The sequence below is a fragment of the Gobio gobio genome (assembly GCF_949357685.1).
Source record: "Gobio gobio genome assembly, chromosome: 3".
NCBI lineage: Eukaryota > Metazoa > Chordata > Actinopteri > Cypriniformes > Gobionidae > Gobio > Gobio gobio.
Genome location: NC_137099.1, coordinates 42,198,136 through 42,213,753, shown reverse-complemented (window position 1 = coordinate 42,213,753; position 15,618 = coordinate 42,198,136). Strand labels below are relative to the sequence as shown.

General features: G+C 38.0%; 1 protein-coding gene across 1 annotated transcript in view; it reads right to left on the bottom strand.

The window, feature by feature from the left end:
• Positions 1-15,618, bottom strand: part of tenm3 (teneurin transmembrane protein 3) — a 228,391-nt gene that overhangs the window by 99,534 nt on the left and 113,239 nt on the right. Inside the window, exons 4-5 of the mRNA XM_079811553.1 lie at positions 13,711-13,939; positions 4,095-4,333 (exon numbers count right to left, since the gene is read on the bottom strand). Coding sequence (XP_079667679.1) covers positions 4,095-4,333; positions 13,711-13,939 — 468 coding nt within the window. The remainder of the gene's footprint in view (positions 1-4,094; positions 4,334-13,710; positions 13,940-15,618) is intronic.

Here is a 15,618-nt window from a genome sequence, read left to right as displayed (position 1 = left end):
TGTTTTCAGTAAACTGCTGTGATGTGTGTTTCGCTGCTGTGCAGGTGGACACTATTCAATTACAGTGCCTTGTTCATATTGTATCATATTTTGTTATTCTCCTGCGGAAACTCTGCCCTATGTTTAAACATATTAGGATAACAGTTAACTTATCAGATGTAAGTAGTGTCGCTTAAAGATTGTCAAACTCTTTAAGTAGGTCTAACTATTATTAACCTAAACTTTATTAATTCTGCGCAGTAATTTGGGAGGAACAGAAGTCATTTAGAAAATGGAAAGCCATTTGGTAAATCTATCGTCAAGTCCATTTGTGGAAACATCTTGAACAGGAAGAAAAAGTGTAGTAACAATGTTCCATTACGTATTCCCATAACATCAGTCGTTTGAAATAACAGGTTTTGGAACACAAATTCAGAGGGATAATGAGGTCTGATAATGAAAGCTGGAACGGGACAGGGAACAGACACAGATGAAAGAAAGTGAGAAGAAATCTGTTTTTGGGCTTGTTAATGTTTGGCCCCTACAGGGCACTGCCATGATTAGCTCTCCATATATTTCCATAATTTCTGTGATGCTCTTAAATGTCCTGCTGTGTGCATCTTCAGTAATGATCAGAGCTGCTGAGGGTCTGACCAGAGACACCCCGTTAGTTGTAAGCCAGACACAGTACAAACACTATCTTCGTAATGTCGCTGATAACAGCTAACAACTATGTCATTATGGCAAACAAGGCAGGGACTTTAAAAAAACAACATTTCTAAAAGTCACACGATGCATTTCTTCCTGCAAACTTTTTACTTACATTTCTAGATGTCTGAATAGGCCACATTAATTGATGCTTTCTCATAAGGCCAGTGTACAGCTAAGAACATCATTTTGAAGATGAAGATACAGAATGAAAAAGATGGCCATTATGGGCCAATTATTATGCAACCCTGTGTGAAAAACTTTGCAATCGTGTCTTGCTCTCTTTCAGTCTCTCTAGAAGGCTGTGATCTCTGCTCTATTAGCAGCTGTATTGACAAAAGCAGCAGACCTGGCTGTGGAGTGTCAGTAAATAGCTCTCTGGAAGCTTCTGAACTGTCTCGAATACAGTGGAATAATTAACTCTGAAATGGATTTGGCTTCATTTCTCTAAAGGGTAAAATTAGCTTTTGTTATTCAGCCACTCAGCTTGTTGATCACACAGAGAATCCAACTACTTTCTATAAACCTGTTGAACACGGTGCTAATGCTGCACAGGCTTTAATACTGTACATCTTGTCAATACCAGCAGCGAAAATTTTAACTACAAATGACTTCTCTCAATGTGACACAAAAGCAGACAATAATGAAAGGCCATTGAATGAACAAACACATTCCAATTTGGATGTGATAGGGGCTCACTGATGCTGTCCTCTCATCCCTTTATGACTTTATGATAAAAGGGGGCTGCTGCATCTCTACAGCACTGAATAGGTTTGGAGCAATATTGCAGTGAGAAAGGGAAAGGAGGGCACTTCATTTCCTCTTATTGACTTTGGAGGCCAGTCTTGACACCATCAATACAAAAAAATTGTGTAGAAGTGTGCCTGTCTGGGTGTGTGTGTCCTGTGTATGATAACTAAGAGGTGAAACCTCTCAGGTGAATGGGAGTAATTTTGTCCTTTTAGTACAGTTTAGATTAGATCATATTGCACTTTCAACAAATATTAGTTGTTGGTGTCCTATTACGTTTTTTTAAGCAATAAAGGTGTGCAACCAGTGCATTTTGGACAGAGAACAATATGTATATTCAATCAATCATAATATTAACAACAATCTTTGAAAAACGATATTACTTGCGCTGACTGGCAACTCCGAAGCGTGCGCCTCAGACAACGCATGATCCCGATATACACTGAATTATAGCATTTCAAAATATTTAGTGTCTTGGCGAGTATTCAGGCAAACATTATCTGTTAAGTCTTATGTGAACGTTTGGTTGACTGTCGAGGAAAAACATGTGTAACACTGATGTGTAACATTATTTTAGATATGCGGTACAGTAGGTCTTAATATATAGAAAGTCTGTTTCAGTAATGTTAATCAAACAATTGTGGTATCATGGAGAAAAAAAAGATGAATACAAATTTTTCCTATAGCTATTAGGTGTTGACTTGGTGTGTGTCAAATTTTGTGTTATTACCAAGGATTTTAAGGTATGGTTGCTTGGTGATTTTGTTTTGAAACCTTCAGAAAACTTCAATGTTTCTCAAAACTGACTTTTCGGACTCTGTCGACTTTAAACAGGTGTAGCTCAGTCATATTTTTCAGATTCAAACAAATCATACTTCATTTTGAAGAGAACACTTTAAAACTTTTTTCAAATTTGCTTAATTGCGACTCATTTTGCCAGCACAGGTCACATATAATGCAGTATTAATGCTGAATTCATGATATACACATTTATATATATATATATATATTAAAAATGTAGTTATAATGTATCATTCAAATAACAGTTATTTTCACATTATAGTAATTAGTTTTTTTTTCACATTACAGCAGGATAACGAGATTTAGAGGATGCAAAAAAATGAGTTCTTAAAACAGGCTTAATTTTATATATGCAAAAACAGTTGTTTTTTCTACGGATTTTGGAGTGAGATATGATGTTATTATGATGTTTTGCTTCAGAGGGTGTTGTGTGTATTTGTACATGCAGTGAAGGAAAGCCTGTTTATCTCTCTCTTTCCTGCCTTTCTTTTGTCATGCGCTTCCCTTCTCTCTTCAGTAATAGAAACATTACAAAAATGGCCGGGAGTAAAAAACACCCTCTCACATTATAGCAGACGAGTGTAGTGTGAACTGAAGAAAAACAAAAAGAGGTCCCATGCTTGCTGGAACACTGTCTCTCCCATGCGTCTTTGAGACAAACCAGCCCACCACACTGCAAAACAGCATCTCTACAGGCCATTCACAAATCCTCTCATCAGCAAGGCATTTGTATGGAATGAGGAAACAACTGGCTCCATTCAGAGAGGAAGCTTAAACAAGGCATTTGGCACACAGTACATGATAAATACTGAATGAAAGCGAACTTAAATCTATGATGACGGAACAGGAAAATAACAAAATGTTTGTCGATGTGGCCACGTTCTGCTACTATGGCAACATGGACACATTGTGCAGGTGACTGAGTAATGAAAAATTGCAGTGGTTTCCATGGCAATGTAATTGACAAAGCAGTTGATTTTTAAATAGTACTCCACAGTTTGTGTAATAACATTTTGCAGGCTTGCTAAAGAGGGTAACCTGAACAAAATTATTGCTACATAAAGTTGCATAGAAATCAAGTGGCAGTAAATATTCTGAATATTACAAGGCAGAGTGGTTTTGTCAAGGAGCTACAATATAGGGATGTGCAAAAATACATATGAATTGAGTTGCCTGAATGACCAGTCAGGCCCGTTCACACCAAGAATGATAATTATAACGATAACTATAATAGTGTCCACACAGTGCACGATAAAGTTTATTTTAAACGCACGCTGCAGTTTTGTCATCTGTTGCTTTAAATGAATTCTGATTTGTATGTATTATTCATCAGCTGAAAAAAAAACATCATTCTGAAAGTGATTCCAATTATATCATCCCTGCAGTTACCGTTATACTTGTGGTTTGGACTTTGCAATTCTTTTACATTTAGAACGATTTTTAGAATTATATCATTATAGTTACAGTTATCGTCCTTGGTGTGAACAGGACTTTAGGAAGCAATAAATCATTATTTAATAATGGAATATTATTATATGCAATTAAATAGAAATAATTATAATTAAATAAATTAGGAAATGAGTTATTATTCATTTGAAATGATTACTATTATTTTTTAAATGTTATATATTATAAATTGTAAATATAATATACTATTATATATGTTTTTTCAGAGAGGGTTTTACTTTGTAAACTGTCTGAAAGCTAAATGAAACTTTCAGCATGCTAATAAAAACCCCTATACATAAAAAATTAAATAAATGAATACAACTAGTCAACTTCACTAGTCAACTAGTCAGTTGTTGGACCTATCTAGCTGACCCAATCATACTCCAAAGCATCAGGGTTTCACCTACCAATGCAGTAACAGAGCAGTACAGAGAGCAGCACGGAAACAGCCATGGCACTGAGGGCTGTGCACCTCCATGAGCAGTACTTAGAGGACTTCTTGAACTTGAAGGCGCTGCGGGAGAGTGTGTTGCGGGGCAGGGGCCGTGTAGGGGGCGAGTAGACCGCCCCCGTGGCCATGGTGTAGCCTGGCGTGGCCGTGCTGAACAGAGGAGTGGTGCCGGTTCCTGTCTTAAAGAGAAAGTGCCTGAAAAAGAGAGAGAGTGAGAAAGATAAGAACAATGAACATTTACTCTAGTTGTGACAGACATTTGACTCATTTAATAAGATTTTGTTTCTCATTGAACAGCTTTAGGCTGAAAGAAATTCTCTGTTGCAGTTCATAAAATCAGATAACTTTTCATAGAAAGGTCAGTATATTAAGTCTAAATTAATAGTTATAGCAGCACAGATTGTTCACAAAGTGGGGTGCAGTACAGGAAGTGAGGCCTACAGCCCTCGCAAACCGCCGTGCTCCTGTATGTCTCCCGCTAAGCTAGTGTCACCCTCTCCTACTGATTGGCACTTAAAGTATGATTGGCTAACAGAAGCCCTTGGCATGTGGTAATTATGCAGGGCAGATATTGCCAGGACATTTATTAAGCTGACCCTTTCTGTTTGCTTGAACACCACAGCGAAAATCTGTCTCTCTTCTCTTTTCTTTTCAACCTTTACCGAACATATCTCAATCAAAGCCCTAGTGTTTGACTTCCCTTTAGCCTGCTGTGCTTCTTTGCCCAAGTGAAAGTGGAGAAATGGGAAGTGTGTGTGTGTGTGTCAGTGGCACTTTCCACTATAAATCGGGAATCAGCTGACTGGAATTGAGAGGTGAAGAAAAGGCATTTTTTAATCAAAAATCACCAACGATATTGTTTCCTCAGTTGAAGAAGGAATTTAAAAAATGTATTTAATTAAATTTAGCAATTAAATATCATATCCCAGGTGATGGACTGTAGACCTAGTGGCAACCAGGACTAGATGTCTATATCTACAATAAATTGTCTATATTGTCCAACTGTAAAGTTTTGAAACAAAGGTCCAAATGTATTTTGTATTATATATATATATATATATATATATATATATATATATATATATATATATATATATATATATATATATATATATATATATATATATATATATATATATATATATATATATATATATATATATATATATATATATATATATATATTTATATATATTTATATTTATTGTATTTGTATTTATGTATTTATGTATTTGTCTTATTCTTATTCTTTATTTAATGACCACACAGCCAGGCTGGTGGAATTTGTTTTCAGTACAGCTCTGTACATAGAGCTGTACTGAAAACAAATTCCACCAGCCTGGCTGTGTGGTCATTAAATAAAGAATAAGAATAAGACAAATACATAAATGTGCATTTTCTCCAGCAGTACTTTTGTATAATATATATAAAATAATTTTCTTTTTTTGGTGTGTGTGTGTGTGTGTGTGTGTGTGTGTGTGTGTGTGTGTGTGTGTGTGTGTGTGTATGTGTATGTAAAACTGTATATTAAAACGATAGAATAAAAAGTCAAATATTAAAAATAAATAAATTGTATAAGGCAATCATACAATCGCATACAAAAGCATACAATTTAACAACTATTTAATAGTGAATTTCATTGTGACAACTTCATCCATATAATGTCATGGTACTTTAAATGAAACAGTGTAAAGAAACAGTGTAAATGTTTAAAAGTGTTTTTTTTTTTTTTTGTCAAAACTTTAAGATACATGTATGTGCCTATACAGAAATAACGGTCAAAATAATAATAATAAAAATAACAAAAAAACGCAGAGAAAAATTCACTTGAGTTAAAAGCCTACACATAACCCTCTTCCACAACATGAAACCCCTTCCTTTTGTTAAACAAAACAACTCACAAGCTTGCAGAGCTAAGCAATTCTCTAAAACTGCATGGTTGTCTGTTCGATTGCATTCCTTATGTTGACAGAATGACCCATGAAGACACTGAACAATGGAACAAACAGATGATTCGAGCTGCGATATCAAATAACACTGAGCACTAAATCCAATTAGCGAGACAATTCATTCGACAATCTCTCTGCATTCTAATGCAGCGACAGAGAGAGAGAGAGAGAGAGAGAGAGAGAGAGAGAGAGAGAGAGAGAGAAACTGTGCTCTTGTTTTAGTGTAGTAAATAGTTGCTGCCAACTCACTGTTACTCCAATATTATCAATCAACCTAATCGAAGCCAAGATGCTGTGCAAGGCAGTCAGGATTTAATCTAGTAATGCAAGAATATCAATTAAAGAATTAGTCAGATTAAAATATTAAAGGCTGTGTAACTTGATTTATGCAAGTGGCGAATCGATTAGCATATTAGTGGATTTTTATTGCGACTTAATTTAGAGCAATTATTCCTAAGCAAGTACCAGTGTCAGAATCGGCCGCCAATCAAATGCCTCTTGATAATTTGCATTCACTGGCTAACCGAACAAGGGAAGAGATATACGATAGGTGCTTGGGTCAGTGCATGACCGCTTTGTCTAAATTCGTTTGGCTCAATATGGGACTTTGGCCATTTGGTTGGCTCAGTGCTGGCCTTCTGTTTGGGGGTGGCTGTGATGGGGCGGGGAGTCTGGAGATTTAGCACTTTGGTTGGCTCAGTGTTGGGCTTGGCATCAGCAGCTGGCACCATGAGAAAACTCAGGAGCACATACCCGTCCCCATAGCCGCCCTCGTGGCACACGGGAGGGAACACATCCATCTCTATTAAGTTGTCATGCCCGTTTTCAAGAACTGCTTGCTTTGCTAATTTTCTACATGAGAAAGACAAACAATTAGAATAAAGGTCGTCAGTGCTTTCTGGTGATGAGACAGTCAAGGTATTTCTAATTATGAGTTTGGCAGCAAATCCACAGAGAAAAAGCTTCCCAGAAGGCAGTCAGTCATAGCTGAATGTACACCGAATGAAAGACAGACAGTCGTACGCAAACCTACACACATGAAAAGACTCATAAAATAAATATACTGCAGTTTTATGTTCAATGTATCATTCAGTTTTCCTCTAAATGGAAGCACTAACATGCTCTGATAAGGAGGGGATATTTATTATGGTGAATAGAGCCACAGAATTACTCAAGCGCACTGAATGACTGTAAAGTGTTATTGGTAGGCTCTCTACATCCACTATGAGCTAAGTGTGAGAATATATTAATTACTGTACTTTCTCTATAGTCAATAGCATCCTCTGAGAGAATAATGGATATCTCTAGTGATGCATATCATCTGAAGCAGTGGTTTTCAATTGGTGGGTTGTGACCCTGAAATTTGTTCCAGATCTGTTCTGATAGGGTTGCGGGCAGCGGGGAAAAACAATGCTAAAGGTCAAAAACAAAATGCAGCTAACCATGTAATTGCGTTTTGTTAGGATATAAAAATAGGCTAATCAAATTATATGAGGGAGAAAACAATGCTTCCCATATATTTTGTTGTTGATATCAAAGGCCGTGCGTGCATCATCCTCTACTGTTTTTTTGATAGAAATTCATCTGTCGCTTGGTAGAAGACTGTGAAGCAAGGCAGATACCAACATGGGCAGGTTGTGTGACACAAGCCCTCATCCTCATAAAAACATGGGGAAAAAACTACAAGGTAAAGGAAAATATGGCCGAGACAATATTAAAAGGTTTTTGCTGACTGCAACATGTGTTGCGCAGTGACTTACTTGCTGCTGAGACATTTAGAAGCGAAAAATAAACCAAATAATATATTTGACTTTAAAGGCATTTTTGCTTATTTCTGCGTGCTTAACATTGCGCCAGCCGAAGCCAAAAAGTAAAACCACTTGAGAACCACTGATCAAAAGCAATGGGGCAATTGTAGAGTTTTTCATTCCTTTCCTCAATTTTTTTTTGTGGAATGAAAACTGATGCATAGGATTCCAAGAGTAATTCGGTACGACTTTACACATAGCCTTTTGGTTTTCCCCACATAACACCACTATGACCTACGCTCTAACCAACTCACCCTTCTGACCTCATAGCAGGAGTTCAAACCTTTACTTCAAGTTTTTACAACAACTGACTTGCTGAAATGTAACTCAATAACATGACTTGACCATATGTTTGTTCGTCTTGAATTACACTGAGTGGCCTGTTTTTATACAAACCACAAAACCGCTTTTAAAATGACTTGTGTAGTTTCAAATTCATTTTTTGCCCTATTTTTGAGACAATGAATAGAAAAAGATACAAAGCCAAACTCTGGGAACTTTAACACTTGAAAGACCTATTTACTGCAAGTCAATTTGGCATAAAAATGATAAAGGTTACATTTTATTATGATTGCTGAAACTTTCAGTTTACTTCACAGTTCATATGGCGTTTATAGTCATTTAACATTTTATTGTTTTAACACAGTTAAACGGGTCAAAACAATAAGAGGTGGTGCATGCTTGAAAATCATTTTTAAATAAATGCTGAGATTAGACCCTCAGTAAAAATGTTAAGAGATACTAGGTTCACTGCCCACTTAAACGAGAGCTAATAGAAGACACATGATGAAAAAGAGATGTAGAATCTCCAGCTGTAGTGTCAGGGGATGGACTGGGGCATCTGTTGTTTAGGTAGGACGGGAATAACGTTCCTTTGACATAGAAGACAGCGAACAGGGATTTCTGAGCATGAGGGATGGGATAACCATTGGTAATTGATTACAGCAGGCATGACACCAGGCTGGAAATTGCTATGCTAATCCATGTATCTCCTTTCACGTTTGTCATCCTCTGACAAATACTTTCACAGAAGATTTTGGTAGAGCAGACGCATAAAAGAACTGGAAAATAACACAACAATGGGTATAATATAGCGGCGTAATCAAAGAAAATACAAATTCTAAAATTTTCAGTCATTACTATTCGACACAGTAACATGTTTAGATGAGTTATTGTGATGAACTGTATAATGTGGAAACAGAATTTCCTAATCTTCTGACAAGGACCTATGACCTTCAGAATAAATACACAGTTCTTTTGTTCTTAGATTTCTTTTATATCGCTTTTTTGCTTCATTTTTGCTAACCAACAGTCCTGTGCGTCACACTTTTGAAAAAATGATATCTATCTTCAATCTACAGCACATATATCTACAGTGACATATAACATCTCAACACGTACATCAACTATCTCTCTCATCTAAAAACTATAGTAACAGGCCTGAATGCTGTAAAAATGCATCTTTCCACTCCACGTCACAGTGTGGAGACAGAAAGAGATGGAACAAATGCAACAAAAAAAAAACCAACAACATTATAACCTCTATGTGAAGGAAAATGCAAATAGTGGCTATTGTTATTCTCAAGGAGCCCATTCTTTTGATGCTGCCTGCAGTGTATTCTTCAGCAATGCTACTGTGAACATTCGCAAGTTATAAAAGTGACAAAGGACAAAGTGTCAGTGCTGAATGATCCATAGCACTTACATAAGCCTGTACAGAGAGGCATCTCACAGTTGCTGTGTGTTTAGTCTATGCGGATTGACCCTGACTGTTTCCTGTTCATATACTGGGGGTGGAGATCAGATAAAATAACAAAACATCAGAAGGCTCATGACAATTGGCACACTTGGGGTAGACACAGAATTGTATGTAATTGTACTCTGCACGCAATCCTCTATGAGTCATCAGTCTTTCATACTTGTTTTTAATTACAATAACACCTATTGAAAATATTTTGATGGATGATGCTTTACTTTAATGGCAATTTGATGTCTGGTTTTGTTTTGAAGCAATAAATCACTACTCTTCAAAACCACTTACCAAAGAAAAAGACAAACAAAGTAAAGAATCAGTAAATGTTCATTGAGCACTTTCTCAGTTTACTGCCTTTTGCTTGAGGAAGTTTACAGGAGATTTGTGTAAGACTGGGTTTAATTACTTTTGCTCCTTACAGCAGGCTAACATCTACAGAAAATGAGCTTTCTTGATAAAATGCAATGAGCACTTCCTTCTCTCTTGTGATGGAGAAAGTCGTGAGGTCTATCTTTAGCTGTCTAACCTCTGAGGCATGACATGGGAACTGACCTATGAGTCAAAAGTGCTTTGAGATTCACATGGGGGACCCCGGTGTGTGGCTGATGTGCACTTTGCTGGTTATCTCCACATGGAGAACAGCTTGAAAATAAAGCCGTTTTGCTATGTGTAAAAATGAAATCACGGCCAGAACAGAGTATGTTGAAAGAGCCGTTATTTTGCCTAGAGCGAGGTTTTGGAATGTCAAGTGCTTCAGTTTTCTCCCTCATTTCAAGATAAATCCATTACCACTCTATCACTAGCAGAACACAACGGCCTCAAAAGCAAGAATTCACCACGCATTGAACAGCGGTAATAGATTATCAGCAGTCAAATGAAAGATAGATGGAATGTAAAGATGATCAAAAGTACAATAAAACAGATATAGTCAAAAATTAATGATTGCCCACATTTTTGTCGAAATGCAAAAGGAACAAATGGACAAAAATGTATGTAATATTTCACTCCCTCTCAAACGTATGTACAAAAATGAACTTATTTCATCTAGAAAATTGGAAACTGGGCACAATTTTATGGACTGGAAATTGAAAGCCTGGAGTGGATTTGGAACAGATTGATGGGAGAGTAAGTTGGATATACTCTGGTCCACAAGCAGGTTCGCCAATTGCCTGATTTGTTTTTACATTTGAAATACTCAGAATCTGAAAACATCCTTGTGCAGAGATCTTGAGAAATTTTAATCAGTTAAGGACCAGCAGGTGCCTCAAGAGGCTTCTCATGTTTCTCTTTCCCCCACTTTAACAGCATCATCAAATAGCATAGAGAGTAAAGACAGTAGAGTGAGGTAATTGACCGTACGAGAGCCATGATTGTTTAGACTAAATTGTCTGTTTAGCACAAATTGTGCACAAATGACAAGAATGTGGAAGCATATGCTGAGAAGTGATCTGTATTTCACCACAAGGTTCATGACAATGTCAATAATGCATAAAAGGTACAGTCAGTAATTGCTAAACAATGCCAACCTGAGCCCCGGGAAACAATCGTTCATGCTTGTAAACACAGGGAAGCGGTCTTAAGGAAGCATATAGGAAATGTGTCGTTGGAGCAGTTTACTGGACCTAACAGCCTAACAAATTCTGAATTGTTCCTGTAATGAAATTTATGTAAAACAGCAAATAAATAACGTCAAATAACAACTTATCCGTTAAATTAGCAGGCGTTTAAGGACTGGATTGCGCAATTTTCTCCAAAAGCAAATGCAGTCTACTCAGAAACTCCTGCCTCAAACAAATCAATGGACTTGTTCAGAGACACATGTTGTGGAGTGTTTGCATTTCCACACTCTGACAGGACGTTTTCAGCCATTTACTAGTGCTGATGTTTTTCATTATTTTCATCTAAACTTCACTGTTGTGCCTGTCGAGGAGCTGGATGTTTTGTATATTTTAACTCTAAAAGTCAGTCTGTATCATGTAAACAGTTGTTAAGTAAGCTCCATGTCTAACTTGGAACACGGCACCTTTTGAACCAATGCTGCCACGCAGACTGTGTGTTTTAGAGCGTAACTGAACGAGTGTGTGTTTATTTGGTAAGAAGATGCAAACACCATAGTTGGATTTACAAGCATCTGTGAGTGTCAGAGAACCGTGTGTGTGGTCCAGTGTGTCTTTCTCAGCGAGATCTCAAGATATAAACAGAAATTTAAGCTCTCTTGCTAATATCTACATAAATCTACATAATTCTTTGTCAATATGAGTGGAGGAGTGCCAAGGATAAGGTTTCGAGGACATGATGTGACCACAGAGACAGAGAGAGAAGAACAAAAACAAATAGCAGAGTGAAAGTTGGAAAAGAGATAGAATGCAAAACAATAAGGGTGAACAACAATGGACTAAAGTGCACACATCTTGCTGTGGTTGACACCACACAAAGCAAAAGAGCAAGACAACCGCATAGCAATAAAACAGAACTGAAATACAGTATAAGGTATGAGAGAGTGGTGAGGAAAACAGAGAAACAGAGGGAAAGTCCATAAAGGAAGTGTAGCTGTTGGACATTCCTGTTTTGTGATCACTGTGTCCATGTGAAGGGCCATGAAGTGAAACTTGAGGGCGGCGGTGCAGATGCAGGTGTGTTATTCCTGGATCTCTTAACACCGTGTTTTCACTGGCACTCATAAAATATAAACACAAAAGCAGAACCCGCATGCCTTTAGACCTTAGTCAGAGTACATGCCATATTTAATTTAACGCAATTACAAGGATTTGAGGGTGATGTACAGTCTGTTTAATGGGTTGACTTAATGTCTTATTTTTAAAAACTTTTTAATAATATTTCAGTAGCCTATACCAATAGAGGTCAATAGAAAATTTCACAATTTATTATTAAATGTGGTATTTTTGTACGGTTTGTGTATGTTGTCTAAAGGCAAACCAATTGTATTTACATGAAACCTTTTCAAAATATACATTATCATTAGGAAGTGCATTTGAGCATTAATGCGTGAAGCCATATTACAGCATTACACACTACCTGCACTGCAGCAAAATACTGCAGAAAGGTACTGTTACATTTACTTTATTTCAGTATCATCTTGGAAGCAGTTTCGAAAAGACGATTTTCAATATTTTGTTGGCTTGATATTGAGGTACCATTAGCCACTGAATTAACTGTACGTCTATCTCTCAAAGCCTTGCTCCCATTTACATCAAATTTAATATGCTGCCTATCCAGACTATGGTCTATGGCTTTCAGGCTGTGGAGAGGAACCGAGGCTGTCTCTCTTTCTCTTGACTGCCTTTCATCAAGTATTTTTAAAGAATGGCAGTAAGACATCTAGCACAATGACAGCATCACTTACCAAGGGCTTCAAAAAAGTTTCTGGAACGAACGTTATTTCTCCCACTGCACCCACCCCCACTCTATCTGTCTCAGTGCTTATATCACGCAGAATGAATGAAAGGAGCGCTAGGTGGTAACATCCCTTAATGGGATAGGCTTAGTCATTATATATACAGTGTCACTAGAAAGAGTATATCAAAAACAGAGAGAGGCCATTACGCCGCTAACGTGCAACTCCCCGAAACAAAGCGCTCCCTTCTGCTAGTGTTTAAAGACCCCTCAGAGTATCCTCCGAGCTTACATCCACACTGATTTATGGGGGGAAAACAACCAAGCCGTATCCTCCCCTAAGCTTGGCGAGGCCTCAGTCACTCACACTCTGGGATGTTAGCAGAGTCAGCAGAAGCACTTTTTGACACTGCCATATTATAAACCGTTTTGTGAGACTGATGATAAACAGAAACCTTATTTTGACTGATGATGGTCAAAAATTAATCTATGAATGATGAATGTGAGTTATACTATCAGGCTTGTTAGTATGCCTACTTGTTAACTGGATGCATTATAAATAAAAGCCATGCAGTCATTCTGCTTTGAGACAGATATGAAAGTCACATGTTCTGCTGTGTGAGCAATGTCAAATAAAAGATCTGTCCATATCACAGGTCACACTTTGTGGGATGTAACTGTGCTGGTGCGTGTGATTGCGTAACTGACCTACTCTCCAGCGGCACATTGCTGCCCAGGACCCAGCTGTCCTGCAGCGGCACTGACTCGGGTGTGGTTTGCAGTTCGGCGGGGAGGGCGGCCGGAGGGGCCGGGCTCACGTTCCTGCGGCTACTCAGAGAGTTGTGGTTCAGCGCCGTCACCGACGGCTGCTGCTTGTGCGGAGGCGGCACTGGTGGCAGTGTGGACTGGCCCTGCAGGTGCTGATTGGACGGTTGATCTGCGGAAAGAGTAAAACGAAACTGGGTTAACCAATGGCGAGGCGGCGTAGCCACACTCTGCACATGTAATCAGTTGTCCTTGGTAATTAATCGTGGCAGTAAGGCAAATGTGTCTGGATGAATGTGCTTTTGCCAAAGAACATCTGGGACATATTACAGCAGGGTGATGATAACTTACCCACCCCCACCAGCTGTCGAACTGCTGAGTATATGATGACAACGACACATATGCATGCACTCATACACATATAAGCATATGATCGAGACAATTAAACATCCGCTTTCAGATGTGCCGGGGACCCCGGCGGCCCTTATCTGTCATAATTGCAATAAATCCACCCTTGGGTTTGTTCGGGATTGCATCATGTTAACGAGAAGTGTATGAAAAAGCAGCATTTTGAGTAGTGGAGATTGTGAGCAGAGTAGGCGCTTCATTGCCTGAGCTTAAGGCTGTGTTTCAGATGTAGATCACCACAGTTGAAATGCAAATATCTACCCTGCAGCCAGTTCAAAATGCTTATTTTAAAAAAATGCAAAAATCAAGTTTATTTATATTAATTGTATTGTACTGGTAGAGGCAATTGCATAGACAAAGATACAGTGTATGTTTTCTCCTTATTTCACCCCTTTCTTAGCATCTTTCTGTCTTTGTCATCTTTCCTTCTCTTTCCTAGGCTCTGTTTTCACCTGATTATAAGATGTGTTTTCGTCGATCTGATCCCAAGTGGACAATCTGTGCGTTTACATGCACCCTCATAATGCGATTATAATGGGATTTCGGCAATATTGTGATTAAACCTCATGTAAACGCAATACTTTGATCAAACTAATGCGATTAAGATCATAATCGTAGTAACCGTATTCGCATTAAACGATCTGGCGTACGCCGATTTTAATCACAATAAACAGGCATGTAAAACACCGTAATCGCATTATTACCGCTCTGACCAAAGTGCGCATGCGCTCGGTTCTACACTTCATGAATAAACTCCTTGACATTATTCTGACATTTCCTCTTCTTTAAATCACTAAACTCTGTCAACACAACTCGCTGCACAGTCTCTGCTCAGCATCTTCATACAGACGGCGCAAAGAATGTGATGGCAGCGTAGACAAACTCGGCATTGCTGTGTTCTTCAGGTCGCCGAATAATATCCAGTACGTCCATAAAAATGCATTTCGAATTGGATGTGAGTAGATTAAAACAACTGACAGCTTTCCTGTAGCTCAAACAATAGAACGTGGCGCTAGCAATGCCAAGGTCATGGGTTCGATTCCCAGGGAAAACAAGAACTGACAAAATTTTAAAAATGTGTACCTTGAATGCAATGTAAGTCGCTTAGGATAAAAGCGTCTGCCAAATGCATAAATGTAAAATGTAAATGTAACTGACCTAAAATGTAAATGCATACTGTATGCCTATAAGTGTGTGGCATAACCATACTTATTGGCGAATAATCAGAATAATGAAAATTGCATGTAAACAGGAGTGAAGAGTTCAGCTTGTGTCATTTAAGCATCTTACTGCGATTATTAGAAATATTCACATTTTTGGTGCACATGTAAACGTAGTCAATGTTAGATACAGGTGTAAAGGGGGTCTAAAACATTTGTGCTTGTCCAGTTTCGACCACTTCCAGAGGTAGTCAAAAACAAAATGTGTTCGAACAGCCACAAA